General features: G+C 42.7%; 1 protein-coding gene across 1 annotated transcript in view; it reads left to right on the forward strand.

Moving 5' to 3' along the window:
- GXYLT2 (glucoside xylosyltransferase 2) overlaps positions 1-24,793 on the forward strand; it is an 85,557-nt gene that overhangs the window by 14,619 nt on the left and 46,145 nt on the right. The window contains exons 2-3 of the mRNA XM_027522714.1: positions 8,609-8,801; positions 14,554-14,685. Of these exons, the coding sequence (XP_027378515.1) occupies positions 8,609-8,801; positions 14,554-14,685 (325 nt within the window). The remainder of the gene's footprint in view (positions 1-8,608; positions 8,802-14,553; positions 14,686-24,793) is intronic.

A 24,793-nucleotide genomic window follows, 5' to 3' on the forward strand; every position in this document is an offset into this window, starting at 1 on the left:
AGACCTGTAGTTTGCAAGGAACTTCATTATGTCTCTGGCTGCCAACACTTAACATGGATATAATCACCCATCACCAGACTCTTTTGCTAGGAGCTAAATCAAGGTATTTCCACTTTTTTCAACTGCCACTGTGACCTCATTTGCAAATCTCCATGTTCAAATAGCCATGGCTTCATCTTAAAAGAGATTCCACTGGGACAGGGGTCGGGGGGAAGAGCATTCTACAAGTCAGGTCTTCCCTAGGGTGAGCATATTCAACTCAAATCTTAAAATTTGTCTGTTTCCCTTCCTTCCCACCTCCCCCCTCAAATTTCTGGGTTTCCTTCCCTATTAAAACTAGACACCAACAGTACTGGTTCAGGCTGTGATTTTCTGTCCAGCTCATACTGCCAGCCCATATCATAGCATCAGGTTTACCTGAGTTAATTTAGCCTGTCAGTTAAGAAGCCCTGATAACAGGGGTAGCAGGAGACAGCAGAAAAGAGGGTCTGAGTAGAAGCAATTACTTGCGTTAATAATTCAGTGTGTTTTGCAGTAATAGGCTCCAAAGTAAATAGCACTACACATAAATGCTGTATTTCATTATTTATACACTCCAGAAATTGAAGTTTAATTAAGTCACACGCTTGAGACTTTTAAGCAATTAAGGAGATGCTCGTCTCCAGCAGTGCAGAGGTGGTGGTTGAGCCTTCTCTGTTGTTCTGAGCATCATTTTTCATTGGATCACAGGGCAGGCATAAACCAGGACAATGAGGGTGGCGGTTTCCAAACCTCAGTCATTCCTACATCAGCATCATGATTTTTAAGACTATACTACTGTATGCTAACTTGAAAAGAAAAAAACTTAAATCTATCCTTGTTATAAATGTGTGCCTTTGTGTATTTATTTAATAGCAGCTTTATTGCAATATAATTCAAATACCCTTAAAAGGTGTACAATGTGGAGATTTTTAGTTTACTCACAGAGTTGTGCAACCATCCCTGCTATCCAGTTTCAGAACAGTTTCATCATTTGGAAAAGAAACCCTATACCCATGAAACAGTCACTCCCCCTTTGCCCCTTCTGTGAGTCCCTGGTAACCACTAACCTGCCTTATGTCTCTATGGATTTTCCTATCCTGGACTTTTTGTACATTTGGAATCATGCAACATGTAGTCTTTTGTATTTTCACAAACTATTTTAAAGGTTCTAATATGTTGACAGGTGCATCAGTGCTCCATTCCTTTTTAGTGCCACGTAATATTCCTTTATATGAGTATACCACATTTTGTTTATTCATTCATCAGTTGATGGACACTTGGGTTGGACTTTTTGGCTATTGTAAATCATGCTACTAGGAACATTTACAAATGTACCTGTTTTTGTGAGGACAGTTGTTTTCATTCCTCTTGGGTGGATACCTAGCAGTAGAATTACTGGGTCATATGGTAGTTCTATACTACCACCTGATATACCAAGACTTTGGCCACTTGATGCGAAGAACTGACTCATTGGAAAAGACCCTGATGCTGGGAAAGATTGAAGGCGGGAGGAGAAGGGGATGACAGAGGATGAGATGGTTGGATGGCATCACTGACTCAATGGACATGAGTTTGAGCAAGCTCTAGGAGTTGGTGATGGACAGAGAAGCTTGGCATGCTGCAGTCCATGGGGTCGCAAAGAGTTGGACATGACTGAGTAACTGAACTGAACTGACTGATGGTAGTTCTATAGTTAAATTTTTGAGGAACTGTTTTCCAAAGCAGTTGCACTATTTTGCAGTCTCACCAGTCCTGCTTGAGGGTGCTGATTTCTCCACATTCTTAGTGTATTTGTTTGTAAAGAAAACTTTATAGCACTGACATAAATTGTTAGCAATAACATAAGTAGAAGGGGATTGTCAAGTCAAACACTAAGAAAACAAGACAGCTTTTCATTTCTAACCTGGTGCTCGTGCCTGCTGAAGGCTCTCTAGCTGAGGCCTGCTGTCTTCTCAGTTGAAAAGGAGAATTAGGCAATGTTAGAAAGACATATTAGCACTGTTGAAAAACAACTGAAAATGGAATAACTTCTCACTGTGAGACTCAATGTTATTTGATGCAGTGTCTAAATGATAACTACAATCTATGCATCACCTCTTCAGAACACAAGGAATTTGGAGGCACTGATGTCATGGGCAAGCATGTTCCATCTTGTTTCAGCTGTCAGCTGCACGGTTACCTCATACAAGGAGCTCAGAGGTGGATGGTCTAATGTTTGTTATGTTTTTTGTTTTCCTTCTCATAGTCTGGATGTTTCTAAGAACTCTTGGGTAAATTTGAGAAACTCAAAATTACTACATCCTTGATAGGATAATAGCTGTTAACCCAGTAAATCCCTTCCCGGAAATGTAGTGTAAGGAAATAATGCAAAAAAGGGAAAAAAAATCTATTGACCTATACATGTTTAGTGCAAGATTTTATATGTACATATATATATGTATATATGTATGTATATTTGAGAAAAATTGAGAACAACCACCATGAAAGAAATGGTAAGCCATGGTGTTTTAGTCAGATAACCAGTTAAAATGATGGTCATGAAGACTTAAAAAGTAACAGGAAAAATAAAAGAATCAGATGAAAAAAGTGGAATATAAAATTGTATGTACACCATTAGTATGTATTTTATTTGGTGGAGTAAAGACCAGACTGTAACATGCAAAAAAAATTTTATGGGGCAAGGAATTTTTTTCATGTACCAACTTTACTATTTCAACACATAATGTTTTATATTTTAAAAATTGAAACTATACATTGTGTGTTTTATTCCAACCTTTTTTCTAAGGATTTTTAAAATTTACATTGCCTTATGTTGACTGTAAATAATATTGGTGTGCTTGCTGTAAATTACAATGAGAGAGTAAGCAATCACCAAACAAGGTAGGTTTTTGGAATGAAATAAAGACCCCGATAGAAAAGAAAAGGGAAGGTGCTCCTTCAATGAGGTGGTCAGGAAAGCGTGATTCTGCTGTCAAAAGAAAAGGAGGTGGTTTTGCAAAGAGCTGTGCTGTGCTGTCGCCTCAGTCATGTCCGACTCTTTGCAACCCCATGGACTGTAGCCCGCCAGGCTCCTCTGTCCACGGGATTTCCCAGGCAAGAATACTGGAGTGGGTTGCTATTTCCTTCTCCAGGGGATCTTCCTGACCCAGGAACTGAACTTGAGTCTCTGCATTGGCAGGTAGATTCTTTACCACTGAGCCACCAGGGAAGCCCTAGGGAAGAACATTCCAGAAGCAACAGTGTATATGAAGGTCCAGGATGTAAGCACAGCACCAGGTGTCTCAGGACATGAGAAGGAAAAGGTGGAGGGTATTCAGCTCACAAAACTGAAGGATCAGGATGCAGAAACCATTTTTTAAAGAGCCATTGAAGTCTCTAAGAACCTATGGGGGTCAAAATGAGTAGGACACGACTTAGCAACTAGACAACAACAAGAATGTTGACAAGGACCGTGGTGGGGATACGTACTGTGGGCAAGAAGCTCAACTGTTCAGGGAACGAAGAGGAGTGACCGGACAGCTGAGAGATGACACCAACAAGGAAGATGGAACAGTTGCATCCACAGACTTCACCGTGGAGACACAGTGTCTGGACGTGTTAGGGAGGAGCAGGGAGGAAACCTCTGAGGCTCCTGGGACAGGGCAGGAAGAAGAGCTGCGCTCGCGGGGTTGACTGGGGAGGTGGCATCCTCGCAAGGCGGCATGTTTTCATTAAGGCAAGAGGTGAAGAGACGACCCAGAGAAAAGGCAGAGGAAAGAGCTTCATTCTTGAAGGTGAGGGGAAGAGTTAGGGAGAGAGAGGGGAGGTGAGAGGTCAACTCAGGTGATGAGTTCCTGGGTGGAGATGGACTCTGGATGCTTGTAGTCCAAGTGTGTTAATATGCAAACTCTGGGGTCTCACCCCAGAACCACGGAATCAGAATCGCTCTGGGGTGGAAATTATAATATTAACAGACACCTCCTGTGATGATGATACTCAGTCAGGCTGAGAATCCCCTGCTCGAGATGGTATCTGGTATCTCTTCCACCTATGAAACTGGTAGAACAATGAAAATTTGGATGAAGGGCCTCAGTTCAGTCGCTCAGTCATATCCGACTCTTTGCAACCCTATGGACTGCAGCACGCCAGGCTTCCCTGTCCATCACCAACTCCTGGAGCCTGCTCAAACTAATGTCCATTGAGTTGATGTCATCCAACCAGTGAGCCTCAGAGAGGGGATGGATTCATAGAGCATTCAAAGGATGACTCAAGGTTGAGAAGAGAAGCAGAGTGAGTCTAAGGCAATCTGAAACCTATTTCTAAGACCTATATAGACTCTTTTGATTGCTAAGTTGTAAGTTCGTTTCAAACTGACTTAAAGGGAAGAAAATTTGTTGGCTTGATCAATGACCTTCCAGGGTTAAAGCCATACACCTGGATTCAGGTGCCCAAGTTATGCCATTTGACATCTGACCTGCCTCCTTTTGGCTCTGCTTTCCACCCTGTTGACTCCCATCCAGGCTCTACCAGTGCGGTAGCTGAGTTGATTGCCATCAGCTTCAGCCTCAGCAGCAGGCCTGTAAAACTCCTGGACAGCCAATGTCTACTCCAGTCTTCTTTTATAAAGTGTAAAGAAGGACATAGTTAACCATCAGTCAGAGCAGTTCAAGTACGATTCCCATCTCCCATTCCCCACCAACACCTGGCAACTCAGGAGGTTTAGAAGTCTGAGGTCCTAGCCTGGACATCCCTTGACCCTTGTAGGTCTTCAGGTGACATTTGAGAGGGGCTTGTGTCCCACTGGTAAGATTTGGTGGAAGGCACACCATTTCAGCACCCTTAAACTTGATTATTCCTTGTGGCCACAGAACACAAAAGCTTATTACCTGAAGCCTGCAATTTTTAACGTAACATGAGAGGTAACAGAGTAGGGGGCAGCAAAGGTCTCATTAAATCCCAGCCTCCGATACTTGAACTGCCACCAGGAGAAGCTTTATTTGTCTTTTTTAGTACCTGTCACCAGACACCAAAAAGGACTGCAGGCCCCAGCTCCTGCTCTGTGTACCATGCAGGCCCAAATCACTGAAGCCTGCAAAGAAAAGTGGCCTGCTGTGCTGCAGGGAAGTGCAAGCTTTTTTTAATCAAGAAGAAAATTAAGTATTTGTCACATAGTTTGGGCACATGAATAATACAGACAATTACATCATGCATTTCTGTGTACCCTGCTCTCATCTTAAGAAATAAAAACTTAAGTGCCCGGAAGTAACCACTGCCTTGTCTTTGATGTTTCTCATCCTCATAACATGATGACTTTTACTCCATACGTCTGTGAACAACACGCAATATTGTTTGCTGGTTTTTCAGCTTCATCCAAACTGTCTCATTCTACCGCTATCCTGCTACCTAATTGCTCTTTTTCCTCTTTGTCCTTATGTTTGTACATGACCTTCTGAGTGGTTTATTTTCACTGCTGTGCAGTATTCCACTTACACTTGTCAAATATATTCATGATTCTCCTGTGCATGGACAGGAAAGTTATTTCCAACTTTTCAGTATTATAAATAGGACTGCTGTGAGCATTCTTGCATGGGTCCTATGCAAATGTGCAAGAGTTTCTTCAGGTCTCATATGCAGGTGTGGAATCAGAAGAGTGAGGGTGTATATATATCTTCACTCCTGACAGATGTGACCAAAAGGCTTTCCAAGGTGTTTGCTGCTGCTGCTGCTGCTAAGTCGCTTCAGTCGTGTCCGACTCTGTGCGACCCCATAGACGGCAGCCCACCAGGCTCCCCCATCCCTGGGATTCTCCAGGCAAGAACACTGGAGTGGGTTGCCATTTCCTTCTCCAATGCATGAAAGTGAAAAGTGAAAGTCAAGTCGCTTAGTCATGTCCAACTCCTAGCAACCTCATGGACTACAGCCCACGAGGCTCCTCCATCCCTGGGATTTTCCAGGCAAGAGTACTGGAGTGGGTTGTCATTGCCTTCTCCTTCTAAGGTGTTTAGGTCAACCTAAATTGCCCCAGCAGCATCTGAGCTGTCCCCCACCTCCGTATCCACTCTGAAACATATATGGTTCAACTTTTATTTTTTAAGTTTCACCAGTCCGAAACAACATAGACTCTCCTTATTGTTTGAATTAGTATTTTCCTGATTACTGAGGTTAAGACATTTTATTCATGTAGAAGTCCAAAGTGTAAAGCTAAACTAGGTGGAGTTGTTCTCTTTGGAGGTGGGGTAATGGCTCATATTTAAGACAGCTAAGCTGTTGCATTTACTATTCTAGTACCTGTGGATACTTGTGTTTTTAAATATTGAGCATAATTTTAAGCAAATGAGTATGCATTAAATGTTTTTTGTAGCATATTTTGGCTGGTATTTTGACTTTTTCTTAATTGACTGTGATTTTGGCATTATCTGTGACATATCCTTCCCATCCCTTTACATAACTTAGTTGGGAGTTGACTTTAATAGCAGGTATGCATCCATGAAGCTGAGGGAGAGAAGACATCTGAGTCCTGAAGGCAAGGATTCTTGGTTCACCAGGCATGCTTCTGATTTAGTACCTTTGCTCTGACTGTCCCCTTTGCCTGGAATCCTCCTCACCCACAAAAGCATGTGACTCCTTCCCTCCCCACCATCAGATTGTCATCGGATCTTGCCTTTTCAGTGAGGACTTATTTCCCTGACTTTGCAATGTATAGTATGTTCCAAACCATCAGACACTCCTGTATCCCTCATGGTTCCACCGTGTATTTCCTGCTTGCTGGATAACTTTCTTTGTGAGTTACTTATTATTATTTGCTTTGACTGTTATTCTTTCTTTGTCTTTCGCCTACCACCTGTAGAATGTAACTTCAGCAAGGGCAGGTATTTGATCTGTATTGTTCTGGTACCCAGAAAGGTGTCTGGCACATAGTAGGCACTTCATATAGATTTATGGAGTAATGGGATGGAGTAAGCAAAGAAAAGAGAGCAGAAAAGAGCATTTCTGAGAGACAGCACATGTGCTAGGATCTGAAGATGACTAGAAATGAGATGGAGAGCTGCAGCCTAAGTGTGACTGTGATTATGAATGGCTGCCCACCCAGGCTCCAGGTGCTGGAGGCAGATACAAGAGACCTAAGTAAAAGCCACAATCAGCAGTTTGAACTTGATCTTCAAGGCAGTAGGGAGCCTTTACGTGACTTTTATCAAGGGAGTAACACAATCCTATTTGCATTTTAGAAGAACGTGACTCTGACACCAACAAGGAGAAATCATAGATGGGGTTAAGGATCGGATTGGAGGCGGGTGGACCATCTAGGGGGAGTCACAGTGAACTTGGTGAGGGAAGATGATGCCTCATCAGGTAGCAGCAGGGAGCTGAAGAGACGTGAACAGTCTCAGAAGATACATCTCTACTGTCCTCTCCTCTGATCCCCAAAATCAGTGGAATATGAGTAAGTCTATGCATCTGGACCTCACTAAGCCAGGAGGCCAGGCTTCTACTCAGCATGCTCTTAAGTAATCAAACTGGAAAGTCTTCCAAAATGTTCCACCCACATCTTCAACTTTCCTCTTGGTGAAAGAAATCTGGACCACGGCCGCCTTTATTTGAGCGAGCAGTGAATAATGGAGCAGCACGCTGATTGAACTCGAAGTTTTTGGAAGGAAGGTAGCATTCCACATCCAAGCTCCCCTGGTCTCCAGATCTTTTGTGCAAGTAAATTAGTTTCATTTGTCTCAGGGCACCTTTTTCCAGGCCAACTTCTTCCAGCTTGCCTGCAAATGTTTCTCAGTGGTGTGTTTGAGGCTTGGCTGTGTCTCCTTGTCTGGAACAAATCTTTTATTACGAGGAAATAGCTGGAAGATGATTCTGGACTCTTGGACTCTGTTCCCCTCTCAGCTGTTGACTGGGTATTTGATACCTTGGTAATTTTCAGCTTAACCTGTCCTCTCTCCTGCCTGCTTCTCATTACTAAGCATTTCACGCTGGAAGCTGAATTTCATACCTACCAGCTCAGCAGTCTTGAGCGAGACGATTAAGATTAACACCTGTTTCTGTAAGACTCTCCCAAGATGTCATGAGGCCCCATGCGTTGTTTTCTTTGCTTACCTCCTGGGTTTGCATGATTTTCCTTTGGTCCGGTGGTCATGCCTTCCACTTCAGCTAAAACCCTCCAGATGATAGGAGTATCATGTTGCTCGTTTCACATGGGAAAGCCACTGTCCACCCTCGTCTTGTTCAAGTTGCATTCAAATCTAATTTCCATGGCCCATGTGAGTGTGAGCACCACAGCCCTGTGTCAGCTGTCAGAGTTTAGCAATACCATTTCCAAACATGGGCCAGTAGGCAGCCAGCAGGCACTAGACAGCTGAATGCTGGCGGAAAAAAGCCTCAGACACCTATAGCAGTCCAAACAGTGACTCATCCTGCTATTGCCAGGATAAATATGGGAATAAAGGGTATTTTTCTCTAAGCAGGAAGAATTGTCAAAATGCTTATCACTTTATAAAGTATAACAGATTGTGCCTGTTCATGTTTTGAAATGTTCTAACCCTCCACTAGCTTTTATTTTTCTTTGATGAGTTTAATAATGGCTTTCACCTATTTTTCTTCTTTCTAGGAGGCCTGGAGAACTCAGGAGTTTCCAAGCTGTGTTGCCGCCTGAGCTCTGGATCCACTTGGCGGTGGTGGCCTGTGGCAATCGGCTGGAGGAGACGCTTGTCATGCTCAAATCTGCTGTGCTGTTTAGCCACAGGAAGATGCAATTTCACATCTTCACCGAGGAATCTCTGAAGCCTGAGTTTGATAAGCAGGTGATTGTGCAGAAATTGTGGCCCAGTATTTACTGAGTGTAGACAGAGTGCACTGTGGGACATGCATATCCCGTTTCCTAATGTATTTTACTGAATACTCAGCTGTGTGCACACGAACACTTGACTCTGAGCCTTAAAGTTGTCATCTATAATATAGGGATAATTACACCCCCTTAGAGAGAGATGGGGAGGATTAAATGAGGATCAAATGAGATGATGCACTTGAAGCACTTGACCCAGAGCGCCACCCCTCCTGGTGTCACTGACACTGTTCTCAGTGGGAGTCACGTAGCGTTATTTTTATCTGTGTGTATATATATTTATTGAATGACAAATATATGTGCTCGTCAAAATAAATTCAAACAGGGTGTTATAAATGTAAAAGGTAGAAGTCCTTGCTACCCTTGTTCCCCACACAAGAAACTATCAGAGTCAACACTTTTGAGTAATTCTTCCGTATTTTTTTCACATCCAGGTGTGTGTATGTGTATTTATGTATCTGAGAGATTGAGTATGTATATGTGTATACATGTATATGTGCGTACTCTTCCTGTATTGAGGAACAAGCAACTGTTTCCTCCCAGTACAGGAGCGCTTTGGAAATACCTGTTTTCTCTGGGCTTGTTGCATGTGTGACTATAAACCAAGCTTTGTTTTCCTGGCGAGGCTTCTCTTGCAGTGAGTTCTTGAGTGCTGGCAGAGAGAACAGCTGTTTTGTTTTGTATCTACCAACTTGTGTCACCAGGGCTACATCCTGCCATCTGGGTAGCCACACTGATGAGAAAGGCCAAAGCAGAATGTTGAGTAACTAAAGACTAATAACTGAAAGCTAGAGAATGTATTATGATTTCTAAAGAAAAAAAAAATCACTTTGACATCCTCTCCTAGAGAAGCCAGGGAAGAAACTGCCTTGGAACTTGAAACTGATTGGCAAATACCTTGAGAAAGATCTGCATCAGGGGAAGGGGCAAGCAAAAACATTGAAACACATGTAGGAAGCTTCTCTGAAGCTGTGGTATAATGGGAATTATAATTAATAATAATAATAGTAATCAGGATTTCAAAAATAGAATAGCCTTTATCAAGGGCTTATGATTTATGATTTACTATTATTTAATCCTCATAGCAATCCTTTGAAAAAGTTAATAACCATATCCGTAGTTTACTAACTAATAAAATATCCGTATTTTACTAACTGAGATCATTGAGGCTTAGAGAGTCTCAGTGATTAACTCATCTGATGTCAGTTCAAGGTTTCTGACCCAAATATCCATAAACTTAACTCGACTAGTTCTCAAACTAGTAGACAGAGAACTCAGATTCAAAACTCAGCTCCACTATTCACCTGCTACCTGATCTTGGGCAAGTCTTGGGGGCTTTTTTTGGGCTTCACTAGTCCATTCTAAAGGAGATCAGTCCTGGGTGTTCTTTGGAAGGAATGATGCTAAAGCTGAAACTCCAGTATTTTGGCCACCTCATGTGAAGAGTTGACTCATTGGAAAAGACTCTGATGCTGGGAGGGATTGGGGGCAGGAGGAGAAGGGGATGACAGAGGATGAGATGGCTGGATGGCATCACTGACTCGATGGACGTGAGTCTGAGTGAACTCCGGGAGTTGGTGATGGCAGGGAGGCCTGGCGTGCTGCAATTCACGGGGTCACAAAGAGTCAGACACGACTGAGCGACTGAACTGAACTTCCGCCTCTGCAACTTGGGACCAGTAGGAGTGATAAAAAGAGATGCTTATCTGTACCCAAGATAGGCTAGGTCAGGCTGCGCCAACAACTTCCGGAAAGCTCAGAGACTTTCCACATGCCTGCTACATGTCTCAGAGAGCCTCTCCACACGGCCCTCTCAGCCTGGGACCAGAGTTAACAGAGACCATTCTTGCATGTAGCTGGCACCTGTTGGAACATTTGGCCTCTGCAGTTCTTGAGATGCCACTAAAGGAAAGACAGGGACTATCAGATCCCCACGGTGCCTTTCACTCCCTCCGCTTGACACTGACATTTCTGTTCCTATTTAACTGTCCAGCAGCAGCCGGTCACAAGACCCACCCAACTCCAAAGGGGCTGAGAAGTATGCTCTGTGCAGGAATGGAGCAAAAGTGGCTATGGGCCAACACTAGTCGGGTCACGTACAGTATCCATTGAACAAGTGTTTATTGAGTACCTACTACATGCTAGAAGTTGGGGCATGAGAATGGAACAGAACAGAATGCAGACTTAAATTTTAAAAAGAGAAGGAAGATGTATATATATAATTACAGATGTGTAACAGGTTGTGTTTTCTGAAGGGCCCCCCTGATCCTGCCTCCTACTGTTCACACCTGTATGTATTTTCCTCCTGTACTGTCCCAGGGCTGGCCTGCATGACCAGTAGCATAGGGAAGAAGTGACACTATGTCACTTCTGAGATTAGATCTAAAAAGGCAGTGCACCTTCCATCCTGGTTGTGCTCTTTCTCTCTTGGAGGCCAGCTTTTGTATCAGAGCAGCCCTTGCAGGAGACCATGCATTAAGGCATGAAGACTTCTTGCTGACATTCATGCACATGAACTTGGAGACAGGACTTCTAACCCCATCTAGCCTTCAGATGACTCACCCTCAGGAGGGCTCCTCATCCAGAGCAACCCAGCTCACAGATTCCTGACCTTAAGAAATAATATGAGATAATGAATGTTTGTGGTTTTAAGCTACTAAGTTTTAGGGTCATTTGTTATAAGGCAAGAGGTGATACAGATATATCTACATACATAATATGTGTGTGCATGGATGCTTGGTAGCCCACCAGGCTCCTCTGTCCATGGAATTTTCCAGGCAAGAAGACTGGAGTGGGTTGTCATTTCCTTTTCCAGGGATCTTCCCAACCCAGGGATTGGACCCACGTCTCTTGCATCTCATGCACTGGCAGGCAGATGGTTTAGCACTGTGCTACCTGGGAAACGAAAGTCAGAGACGACTGAGCGACTGAGCACGAGCACATAATATGTACGTGTACATAACGTAGAGTATGCCAGATGTCCTGTTATGTGACATCTGAGGCTGGGTCAGAAAAAGGATACAGCTTCTGCCTGGCTATCTCTTGGGATGCCTGGCCCTGGAACCTCGCCACCATGCAGTGAGAAAGTCCAAATTCACCTATAGGAAGAAGCCCACACAGAGAGAAGTCAGGTCCCCAGCTGGTAACCAACCTCCACCACCAGACATGTGAGAACAAGCCGTTAGATGATTCCAGCCCCCAGCCTCAGTAGTAGTTGAGGCCCCAGACATTGTGAAGCAAAGTCAAGCCGTCCCGTCTGTGCCTTGTCTGATTTTTTTGATCCTTGGAATCTATGAGCATAATAAATGGTTGTTTTGTACTACTAAGTTTTGGAGTAATTTGTTCTGAGTCATAGTACCTGCTGCTGCTGCTGCTAAGTCGCTTCAGTTGTGTCCGACTCTGTGCGACCCCAGAGATGGCAGCCCACAAGGCTCCCCCGTCCCTGGGATTCTCCAGGCAAGATCAGTGGAGTGGGTTGCCATTTCCTTTTCCAATGCATGAAAGTGAAGTCACTCAGATGTGTCCGACTCCTAGTGACCCCATGAACTGCAACCTACCATGCTCCTCTGTCTATGGGATTTTCCAGGCAAGAGTACTGGAGTGGGGTGCCATTGCCTTCTTCTGGGACGTTATAAATTAGGCACTATTGTATGGGAAAATTTTGTAGCTACTTGTGCAGTTGTGTTATGTTTTGCCTTGCTCAGATGACTTTATCCCTTTGATGGCTTATTTGCTCAGGTCTTTGTTACATCAGTGAAGCCCAGTTGCAAAGGAAATTATAATAGGGTGTTAAAAATCACAGCAGGACATATGGCCCCTTTTTTTCCCATGCTGAGATTATGGTGCCAGTTTAGATGTAAAACATTGGCTTTTTCATAAGTCACAGAATGTGTCTCAGCTTCAATTTCTTCATTTGTATCAAACAAAAATCTATCATAGATCCACAGAAGGGACAAATGATTCTTGCTTTGCTTGTTGTGGAGTATAAGTGTGAGGCCATATCAGATTCTACAGATTCCTTGAAATGTTTCTGTCTGGTGGGTACTGTATTAGCCCTAAAACTGTAGATCAGCAGCAGTTGGTTTCTGCCCAGCTATGTGAGATGCTGGTGTGGAGGGGCAGGTTATCGCATCCTTCTCAGGGTTGTCAGTTAGTTTCAACACTGAGGCATCGTGGGAATATCCAGAGTGTCTTGTGATAACTTTCTGGGAGGCTCAGGAACACATACCCCAGCGTCAAAACAAAACAAAATGCTCATTGCCATCATGATCCCTCTGGAACTGCATTGTGGGCAAGTGCTGTTTTATTGAACTAGGGTTTTTTTTTTTTTTTTTTTTTTTTAAGCTGTTTAAGAACTAGAGTTTTTTTAAGCTGTAGATATTGGTGTTTACCATCTACATTGTTGATATTTAATATTTGAAAGTTTCATTTATTTTTGTCACCTCATAATATAAAAGTTGAAAATGTCAGCTGGTTGGTTTCTTAACCTCTTCAGGCAGTTCACAATCAAATATGCAATTTACCTTTGCCCCAGACTCAGAACCAGAAAATAGAAGGACATGGAAGTGGGGATGCCCCCAGCCCATTCTGGTGGGGTGCATGAGACATTGCCATTCTGTAATGGTAGACGTAGAGCATCATGCATTTGTCAAAACCCATGAAATTGGGTGATACAAAGAATGAGTCCTCATGTAGACTATGGGCTTTACTTGATAATGTATTGATACTGGGATACTGGGTCATCACTTGTAACAAATGTGCCACATTTGTGCAAGATGTTAATGATGAGGAAACTGAGAGGGGGAAGGGAAGGAAAGAGGATATATGGGAACTCTGTGTACTTCCTGGTCAATTTTTCTGTAAACATAAAGCTGCTCTGAAAAATAAAGTCTATTGATTAAAATAATTTTATTATAAGATTAATATAAGCATAAAAAGTAATATACACTCCCTATAAAAGTTTTAAAGAATACAGAAATATAAACATAGAAAATGACACCCCCACTTCCATAGGTACCCACTTTTAACAGTTTGGTGCATGTCTGTTCAGATTTTTCTCTACATGTAAAATACACGCATGTATTTTCCCCTGTGTGATAGAACCATATTATAAATTTATTTTTGAACTTTGCTTTTTCTAAAACCTAACTATATATTGTAACTATTTTTTCATAATGGCACATATGCCTGCGTGCTAAGTCATTTCAGTTGTGTCCAACTCTGCGACCCCATGGACTGTATCGAGTTCTTTACCACTGGTGCCACCTGTACTTACCCTTTACAATATCCACTGTGTAGTTCCATCATAATGCATTTTCCCAGTTCCTTATTATTGAGTATTTAATTTGTTCCCAAGGGGATTTTTTTGTTTTGTTTTTTTATTTTTTTCTAAAAACTATATTTTGGTGCAAGTCCTTGGACCTCTATCTTGGGGTTTGTTATTACCACTTTCTAAATTGCCCTCTTGGAAGTTTTTTCATAATTTACCCTTCCAGCGTTTAGGTGCGAGTTTCCCATCATTCTTGCCAACTCTGGATGCTGTTTTTTAAAATCTTGACAATGGTCTATTCGGTGAGCACGAGTTACGGTGATAAAGTTAAACTTTCTGTGCATGCTACCTGAATAATTTATACGTTGCTACTTAGAAGTTTTAGGTGTTTTTCATATTTCTGGGGTCTAATCACCCTCCCCTTACCTGCTGTCTTTTTCAGCTCCGACAGTGGCCTGATTCATATACAAAGAAGTTTGAGCACAGAATCTACCCCATCACATTTTCGGCTGGAAACCCTCAGGAATGGAAGAAATTATTCAAACCCTGTGCTGCCCAGAGACTCTTTCTTCCGGTAGGAACACCTGCTTTTAATAAGATGCTGCTTGGGAGAGAATTGCATTTGGAAACATCATGGAATTAACTAGCGTTTGTTTAGAAACACTTTAATTACAGTGGTTACAGCGGAAAATATGTTCCTCTTAGATTTTGTAGTTGATGCTCTTAATGATCAGGGTGTTCAGAGAAGGTCCCTGTGGTTGAGAAATTGTCTTTCTCAAAGATTGAGGGACTGAGAATATCCAGAGCATTCTTGATTATGAGTCTTTGTGACTGTGGATCCACATTTACTAGCTCTGTGGACCTCACTAAATCTCTAAACTTCTCTAAGCCTCACTTTGCTCCATAAGCTTGGCACATAGTTGCTGCTCAATAAATGTAATTTTAGATTTTCATTATTTCTCTTAGAATAAGAACTACTACCGGATGTCACTCTGTTGCTGTTGTTGCTTTGGTCACTAAGTCATGTCTGACTCTTGCGACCGCATGGACTGTAGCTGCCAGGCTCCTCTGTTCATGGGATTTTCCAGGCAAGAATACTGGAGTGGGTTGCCATTTCCTTCTCCAGAGTATCTTCCTGACTCGGGGGTTGAACCCACATCTCTGAGATTGGCAGGCAAATTCTTTACCACTGAGCCACCAGGGAAGCCCAGCTGAAACTTTGCTAGGGAATAATTCAGAGAAGGTCCAGAGTTCCAGTTCACCTTTTCCATCTGGAGTGTTCAAGTTGAAAGTCTTTGTTTCCTTTAAAAAAAATCCTAAGTCGCGCGCGAGCGTAGCGGTGGGAGGCGGCGACGAGCCGGTGAGTGCGGGCAGCGGGTGACCTGGTGGCCTCGGGCGGCCGTCAGCCCAGCTTCGCCCTTGCCTCGGCTTCTCCTCGGTCTTCTGTGAGACTCCGCTCGGCCCGGCCCCGAGGGCTGCCCGCCCCGCACCCCTTCGGCCTGGAAAAAAAAAAAAAATCCTAAATAGAAAAGCACCAAAGATATACCAAAACTGACAATATCACTGAGTAAAATGGCAGCTTTGACTTGTGAATTGCAGCCTTGACATTTGTGAAGGTCATGCTTTCAGTAAACATTTATTGAGTGCCCATTAGGTGCTAAGCTCTGGCTTAGTGATGGTGATATGGCAGTGAACAAGACATCTGTGGTCTTTTTTATTTTTTTTAATTTTTGTTGAAGTATGGTTGATTTACAATGTTGTGTTACTTTCTGCTGGACAGCGAAGTGAGTCGGTTATAGCTAACATATATCCAGTCTTTTTTAGATTCTTTTCCCATACAGGTCATTATGGAGTATTTAGTAGAGCTCCCTGTGCTGTACAGCAAATCCTTAATAATTATTTATTGGTCTTGCCCCCTTGGAGTTTGAGTCTAGCATGGAAATGAACAAGAACTTAGAAATGTGATCCATGCTGAGATGGAAAACAGAGTCTCATGTAACATAGGGTTACACTTTGATCTGGGGGATATCTAGATGGTTCTTTGATCTGGGGGATATCTAGACGGTTCTGTTGAGGAATGGCTTTTATGCTGAAATGTGGAAGAGGGAGTAGTAGCAGGCGGTGGTCACTGGGTGCCTAGAGTCTGAGAAGTAATGAGAGAAAAAGGTTCCAGGTAAATGGAATAGTAGGTATACAGGCCCTACTACAAAAGTAGGAAGGCACATGTTTGAGAAGATAGAAGATTCCAGTAACTGAAAACAGAGTGTGGTGGAATAGAAGGGGTTGACATGGTCTGGAGCTTGCAGACTCTATAAGCCATGTTGGAATGTCCGATCTTTGTGTTCAGGACAGTGAGATGCCACTGAACAATTCTTAGCTTGGAAGTGAGATGATCTGACTTGGGTCTTGAAGAGGATTCAGGGATTTCCCTGGTGGTTCAGTGGCTAAGACTTCATGCTCCGATGCAGGGGACTGGGTTCAATCCCTGGTCAGGGAACTAGATTCCACATGCCACAACTAAGATCTGGCACAGCCAAATAAATAAATACATATTTAGAGGGAAAAAAAAGGATTCACTTGTTCATTACAGTATGGATAGTAGAATTGCTGAGACCAATTAATACTGACTTCAGCTATGGCAGTTGGTTGCCTTAGAGATGAATACAGACCATGCCTCCATCCCCATGAGTAGCTGGCTGTGAGAGCTGAAGTGGGGGTGATCAAGATTTCACCAAGGTTTCTGATCTGAACAGCTTTTTAAGTTGATCTGTTTGAAATTGCCAGTATTCAGCTATTTATAACCTACAAAAAACGCTGTTTCTTTTAGTTCAACCTATACAGTGTATGTGTGTGTATGTGTGAGCTCAGTTGTGTCCAACTCTCTGCGACTCCATGGATTGAAGCCTGCTGGACTCCTCTGTCCATGCAATTTTCCAGGCAAGAATACTGGAGTGGGTTGCCATTTCCTTCTCCAGAGGATCTTCCCGACCCAAGGATCAAACACACATCTCTTGTGTCTCCTGCATTGGCAGCAGACTCTTCACCACTTGGTCACTTGGGAGTGTATAATAGTAGTGCTATTTAGAGATGGAAAAGGGGACTTGCCTGGCGATCCAGTGGTGAAGACTCTGTGCTTCCACCATAGAGGGCGTGGGTTCAGTCCCTGGTTGGGAACCTAAGAGTCCATACGCTACATGGTGGGGCCAAAAAAAACACAAAAAATGTAAAAACAAAACTTAGAGATGGAAAAGGCTATAAAGAAATACCATTATTTGTAAGGGAGAAGATTAGTTTAATTGGGATCATATTTTGATTTTGAGGTACCTTGGAAACACCCACACAAGGAGGCCTTACCATCTGTTGGTCTGAAACCCCAAATGGCAAATGGCATTTCTAGCGTTTCCTACTCAGAACCCGTGAAAAAGAAATACAAGCTGGATGTACTATCGGTGGAGATTTGCTGCACAAGTTCACTGACTACTAAATGACCTGTCTTTCACGTGGTACAGCCTTTAGTACAGGTTGAAATGGGATTCACTTTATGAAACAAAGTAAGAAGTGGCTCAGATGGTAAAGAATCCACCCACAGTGTAGGAGACCCAGATTTGATCCCTGGGTGTGGAAGATCCCCTGGAGAAGGGAATGGCAACCCATTCTTGTATTCTTGCCTGGAGAATCCCATGGACAGAGGAGCCTGGAGGGTTACAGTCCAGGGGTCTCAAAAAGTCAGAGACAACTGAGCGACTAACACTTTCACTTCAAGAAGCAACTACCCTAAATCAGAACTAAAATCTGTGGGTTGGTGTTATGAAAACTATTTGAGAAGACAAGAAAAAAATCTCAAGCTTCTGCTTAACTGTTTTAGGGGAAAAATATTAGAAATCCCAAGTAATTATTGGAAAATTGTCTCCCCAACCTACCAAAAAAATAGTAACAACCCAGTAGAAGACATTTGAATTTTCCCTGACCTTGAATTGTGACTTTACTGCCACTACTGAAAAAACAAACCTACCACACGATGGTTTTCATTCATTCCCCGCTGAACAAGTCTATTCCATTTTGAATGACAAATGAGTGCTGGAATTCCTTATCTGCTTTTGATAATGGAAACTAGCCCTTCTTAAAAATAATAAAGAGAGATTGTGGTTGACAGGACAGTTACTTTCCCTGAGTTGTATATCATAACAGAAGATTATAAACATGGCTTTTCTGGACATCAGTGAGATATATTGATCTTCATGGTAATTTGAAATAAAGTCTGGGTGATGTTTTCCTTGGAATTTGTCTCTATAAAACCAAATCAAGGGTGCTGCTCAGTCAGTGCAGAGGAGATGGAGATTCTAAAGTGCAAACATTCTGGCCCTGGTCAGTCGAATACTGAGAAGCAGTCTTACCTTGTTTCTGAGGGGGTGTCGTCTGTAGATGAAACCTTTTCTCAGGCAAGTGAAAGTGAAAGTAGCTCAGTCGTGTCCGACTTTTTGCAACCCTATGGACTCTACAGTCCATGGAATTCTCCAGGCCAGAATACTGGAGTCGGTAGTTTTTCCCTTCTCCAGGGGATCTTCCCAACCCAGGGATCAAACCCAGTTCTCCCACATTGCAGAAGGCTTCTTTACCAGCTGAGGCACAAGGGAAGCCCGAGAGTACTGGAATGGGTAGCCTATCCCTTCTCCAGGGGATCTTTCCAATCCAGGAATTGAACCAGGGTGTCCTGCGTTACAGGAGAATTCTTTACCAAATGAGCTATCAGGGAAGCCCTTTTCTCAGGTAAGATTTTACTAATCAGAGCATGAACCTTTGCAAGTCAAACCTATTAGAGTCTCAAGAACAATCACTGGAATTCAGATCCCACCAATTCAAGATTTATGAAGTCCTAAATCAATCAATGGTCGTTAACTTTTCTGTTTCTGTGAGCAGTGGATCTAAGGACCATTATCAGTGCAAGCTAACAGGTGACTTGATGAAGCTCCCTAGGCTGCATGAAGCTCAAAGTATTTAAAACAATATGCCAACCACAGATAAGTCAAATCTGTCCTTTCAAATTGATCCTGGAGGACTGTTCCCTTTTTGCTTAGTAAAAGCCAAAAATAGCCTTTACTTTTGTAAGAACAACTGTTTTGTGAATTCACATCACCTTTTCTTTATTTAATAGGAATTAGTGAGATTTTATACTGAATCTCTACATTTTGTTACACAACGTGCCTGTTTGATTATAAAGACCTATCTCCTCAATAATGTTCCTCTCTGCAGATCCTGGGCTTCCCAGGTAGCACTAATAGTAAGAACCTGCCTGCCAATGCAGGAGACCTGAGACTCAGTTTCAGTCCCTGTTAGTTATCTAGGCTCCTCTGTTCATGGAATTCTCCAGGCAAGAATACTGGGCTGGGTTGCCATTTATTTCTCCAGGGGATCTTCCCAACCCAGGAATGGAACTGGGGTCTCCCACATTGCAGGCGGATTCTTTACCAGCTAAGCTACCAGGGAAGCCCATAAACTCTCACTAATTCCTATTAAAGAAAGAAAAGGTGATGTGAATTCACAAAACATAAATATGTCCTGAGAATTTTTTAACTGTATTTCCAACGAACTTGTCCCATTCTTTAATATTTCAAAGTAATACCATGCCAAATAAAAATCTTAATTACCTAGATTTTCTATGTAACATCAAGAGCAACAACATATAACCTTCCCTTTTTGCACTTATAGTTTGTTAAAGAGGTCTTTATCTGGTTCCAGTATTTGGAAAACTTAATGCCCACTAGGAGAATGTTCTAATGCGTCTGCCATATGTTGAGGGAAAAGAGAGGTTTACTTGGCTTATTAGAACCTTGTTTTATTATAACTTTTTATAATTAAGGTAAGGTTTTTGTATTATCAATAATATGTTTCAAAATTAGCAATTAACATTGAGACTTTCTTGGAAAGAACCTTTTGTATTTCAACAAACATTGACAGGCAAATAGGAATATATTAAAAAGCCTTATTAAGAGGAACATCAGTTCGCATCATCATAAATGATGTCTGTATATTTCATCAAGCCCTAAGAGGCCTTATATTATCAGGATGAAGTTAACTACCTAAAAGATTGCATGAAAATGACCCTAGACACCAATTTTGTTCAACAAGTTTTCCACATTTACTCACACATTATTAAACATTTGACATTTAGGATATTAGTTACAACTCTTGGTTACCTGTGAGAGAAACTCAATTTCAGCTATGAATAGCTAAGCAGAGAAAGTGAAAGAGGAGAATTAAAAAATTGGCTTAAAACTCCAGGACATGGAAGCAACCTAGATGTCCATCAGCAGACGAATGGATAAGAAAGCTGTGATACATATACACAATGGAATATTAATCAGCCATTAAAAACAATATATTTGAATCAGTTCTAATGAGGTAGATGAAACTGGAGCCTATTATACAGAGTGAAGTAAGCCAGAAAGAAAAACACCATACAGTATACTAATGCATATATATGGAATTCAGAAAGATGGTAACAATAACCCTGAATGCAAGACAGCAAAAGAGACACAGATGTATAGAACGGTCTTTTGGACTCTGTGGGAGAGGGTGAGGGTGGGATGATTTGGGAGAATGGCATTGAAACATGTAAATTATCACATGTGAAAAGAATCGCCAGTCCAGGTTTGATGCATGATACAGGGTGCTCGGGGCTGGTGCACTGGGATGACCCAGAGGGATGGGATGGGGAGGGAGGTGGGAGGGGTGTTCGGGATGGGGAACACATGTACACCCATGGCGGATTCATGTCAACGTATGGCAAAACCAATACAATATTGAAAAGTAAAATAAATAAACTGGAAAAAGAAAAAAAAGTTGGCTTAAAACTCAACATTCAAAAAACTAAGATCATGGCATCTGGTCCCATAACTTCATGGCAAATAGATGGGAAAACAATGGAAACAGTGACAGACTTTATTTTCTTGGGCTTCAAAATCACTGCAGATGGTGCCTGCAGCCATAAAATTAAAAGGTGTTTGCTCCTTGAAAGAAAATCTATGATGAACCTAGACAGCATATTAAAAAGCAGAGATATTACTTTGCCAGCAAAGGTCCGTCTAGTCAGTTCAGTTCAGTTCAGTCGCTCAATCGTGTCTGACTCTTTGCGACCCCATGAACCACAGCACGCCAGGCCTCCCTGTCCATCACCAACTCCCGGAGTTTACCCAAACTCATGTCCATTGAGTCGGTGATGCCATCCAGCCATCTCATCCTCTGTCATCCCCTTCTCCTCCTGCCCTCAATCTTTCCCAGGGTCTTTTCCAATGAGTCAGCTCTTCCCATCAGGTGGCCAAAGTATTGGAGTTTCAGCTTCAACATCAGTCCTACCAATGAACACCCAGGACTGATCTCCTTTAGGATGGACTGGTTGGATCTCCTTGCAGTCCAAGGGACCCTCAAGAGTCTTCTCCAACACCACAGTTCAAAAGCATCATTCTTTGGGGCCCAGCTTTCTTTATAGTCCAGCACTCACATCCAAACATGACTACTGGAAAAACCATAGCCTTCACTAGACGGACCTTTGTTGGTTAAGTAATGTCTCTCCTTTTTAATATGCTGTCTAGGTTGGTCATAACTTTCCTTCCAAATTTTCAGTTCAGTTCAGTCGCTCAGTCGTGTCCGACTCTTTGCGACCCCATGAATCGCAGCACACCAGGCCTCCCTGTCCATCACCAACTCCCGGAGTTCACCCAGACTCACGTCCATCGAGTCGGTAATGCCACCAGCCATCTCATCCTCTTCATCCCCTTCTCCTCCTGCCCCCAGTCCCTCCCAGCATCAGAGTCTTTTCCAATGAGTCAACTCTTCGCATGAGGTGGCCAAAGTACTGGAGTTTCAGCTTTAGCATCATTTCTTCCAAAGAAATCCCAGGGCTGATCTCCTTCAGAATGGACTGGTTGGATCTCCTTGCAGTCCAAGGGACTCTCAAGAGCCTTCTCCAACACCACAGTTCAAAGGCATCAATTCTTCGGTGCTCAGCCTTCTTCACAGTCCAACTCTCACATCCCTACATGACCACAGGAAAAACCACAGCCTTGACTAGATGAACCTTTGTTGGCAAAGAAATGTCTCTGCTTTTCAATATGCTATCTAGGTTGGTCATAACTTTCCTTCCAAGGAGTAAGCGTCTTTTAATTTCATGGCTACAATCACCATCTGCAGTGATTTTGGAGCCCCCCAAAATAAAATCTGACACTGTTTCCACTGTTTCCCCATCTATTTCCCATGAAGTGATGGGCCCAGATGCCATGATCTTTGTTTTCTGAATGTTGAGCTTTAAGCCAACTTTTTCACTCTCCTCTTTCACTTTCATCAAGAGCCTTTTTAGTTCTTCTTAACTTTCTGCCATAATGGTGGTATCATCTGCATATCTTAGGTTATTGATATTTCTCCAGGCAGTCTTGATTCCAGCCTGTGCTTCTTCCAGCCCAGTGTTTCTCATGATGTACTCTGCATATAAGTTAAATAAGCAGGGTGACAATATACAGCCTTGACGTACTCCTTTTCCTATTTGGAACCAGTCTGTTGTTCCATGTCCAGTTCTAACTGTTCTTCCTGACCTGCATACAGGTTTTTCAAGAGGCAGGTCAGGTGTTCTGGTATTCCCGCCTCTTCAGAATTTTCCACAGTTTATTGTGATCCACACAATTAAAGGCTTTGGCATAGTCAATAAAGCAGATAGATGTTTTTCTGGAATGCTCTTGCTTTTTTGATGATCCAGCGGATGTTGGCAATTTGATCTCTGGTTCTTCTGCCTTTTCTAAAACCAGCTTGAACATCTGGAAGTTCATGGTTCTCATATTGCTGAAGCCTGGCTTGGAGAATTTTGAGCATTACTTTACTAGCGTGTGAGATGAGTGCAATTGTACGGTAGTTTGAGCATTCTTTGGCATTGCCTTTCTTTGCCGTCTAGTCAAGGCTATGGTTTCTCCAGTAGTTATGTATGGAAGTGAGAGTTGGACTATAAAGAAAGCTGAGTGCCGAAGAATTGATGCTTTTGAACTGTGGTGTTGGAGAAGACTCTTGAGAGTCCCTTGGACTGCAAGGAGATCCAACCAGTCCATCCTAAAGGAAATCAATCCTGACTGTTTATTGGAGGGACCCATGCTGAAGCTGAAACTGCAATACTTTGGCCACCTGATGCGAAGAACTGACTCATTTGAAACGACCCTGATGCTGGGAAAGATTGAAGGCAGGAGGAGAAGGGGACGACAGAGGACTAGATGGTTGGACGGCATCACAAACTCAATGGTCATGAGTTTGAGTAAACTGGGAGTTGGTGATGGACAGGGGAGCCTCGTATGCTGTAGTCCACGGGGTTGCAAAGAGTCAGACATGACTGAGTGACTGAACTGAACTGAAGCAGAAAAGGCAGTTTATTCACTTATCTGACTGTGGAGTCCAGATCAGAGGACTGATCTCAAGCACAACTAGATCCAAAGGCTGCTGTAATGTTACCAGGACTCTGTCTCTCGTAGTCCTTTGCTAGGCTCACATCGTGAGAATGATGATTGATTGAAGCAGCCTGAGAATTATGTTCTAGAAGCTTAGCTGCTGCAGTGGAAAAAGAGCCTGGCAGCCTGACATCTGAAATGTCAGCAGGAGAGTTCTGGAAACTGCTCCCCAGTGAAACAAGCATCAGTCAGTTCAGTCGCTCAGTCATGTCCGACTCTTTGCGACCCCATGAATCGCAGCACGCCAGGCCTCCCTGTCCATCACCAACTCCCGGAGTTCACCCAGATTCACGTCCATCGAGGCAGTGATGCCATCCAGCCATCTCATCCTCTGTCGTCCCCTTCTGCTCCTGCCCCCAATCCCTCCCAGCATCAGAGTCTTTTCCAATGAGTCAACTCTTCTCATGAGGTGGCCAAAGTACTGGAGTTTCAGCTTTAGCATCATTCCTTCCAAAGAAATCCCAGGGCTGATCTCCTTCAGAATGGACTGGTTGGATGTCCAAACATAACTGATTTTATATATATATATATATATATATATATATATATATATATATATATATACACACACATATATAAAGACTTTTTATGTGGACCATTTTTTAAAAATTTGTTGCAATATTGCTTCTTTTGTTTGTGTTCTGGTTTTCTGACCCTGGGGCTTGTGAGACCTTCCCTTCATTGGAAGGCAGTGTCTTAAGCATTAGACCTGAGGGGAGTCCCAGAACATTATTTTTAAAACAACTATCTAGAATCTTTGGAAACTGTCCTAATGGCCTAAGCAAATGAAAAAACAGATTTCTTACTCAAGGATATCTACTAAAACTTAATAAGAAAGAGTGAGAATTTGTGCGAATTGAGCCATGACCCAGTCCTTCCCTCTCCCCTTCTAGCTCAGCATGGTGGAAACCCAACTCAGTTCAGTCAAGAACATAGGAATCCTTTCCTCCACAGCTCCCAGTTGAGGGATATGGTATTTTCTTGGGTGCACGGGGTGGGGAGGTCATCAGCATTTCTCATCTCTACCAGCCGTGTCTTACAGAAGCTTAAATTCCAGGCAAAAATGGCCAAGGTTTCAGAGGCTCCCTTCCTTAAGAGAAAGCTTCATGAGAGCAAGAAGCCAAATAAACTATAGGCCAGTTAGTTTACAAGGGAGAACCAGGGGAAAAAATATAAAAAGTGCCCTTCTGGTCAGAACAAAGT

This window comes from Bos indicus x Bos taurus, chromosome 22 (assembly GCF_003369695.1).
Source record: "Bos indicus x Bos taurus breed Angus x Brahman F1 hybrid chromosome 22, Bos_hybrid_MaternalHap_v2.0, whole genome shotgun sequence".
NCBI classification, from domain to species: Eukaryota; Metazoa; Chordata; class Mammalia; order Artiodactyla; family Bovidae; genus Bos; species Bos indicus x Bos taurus.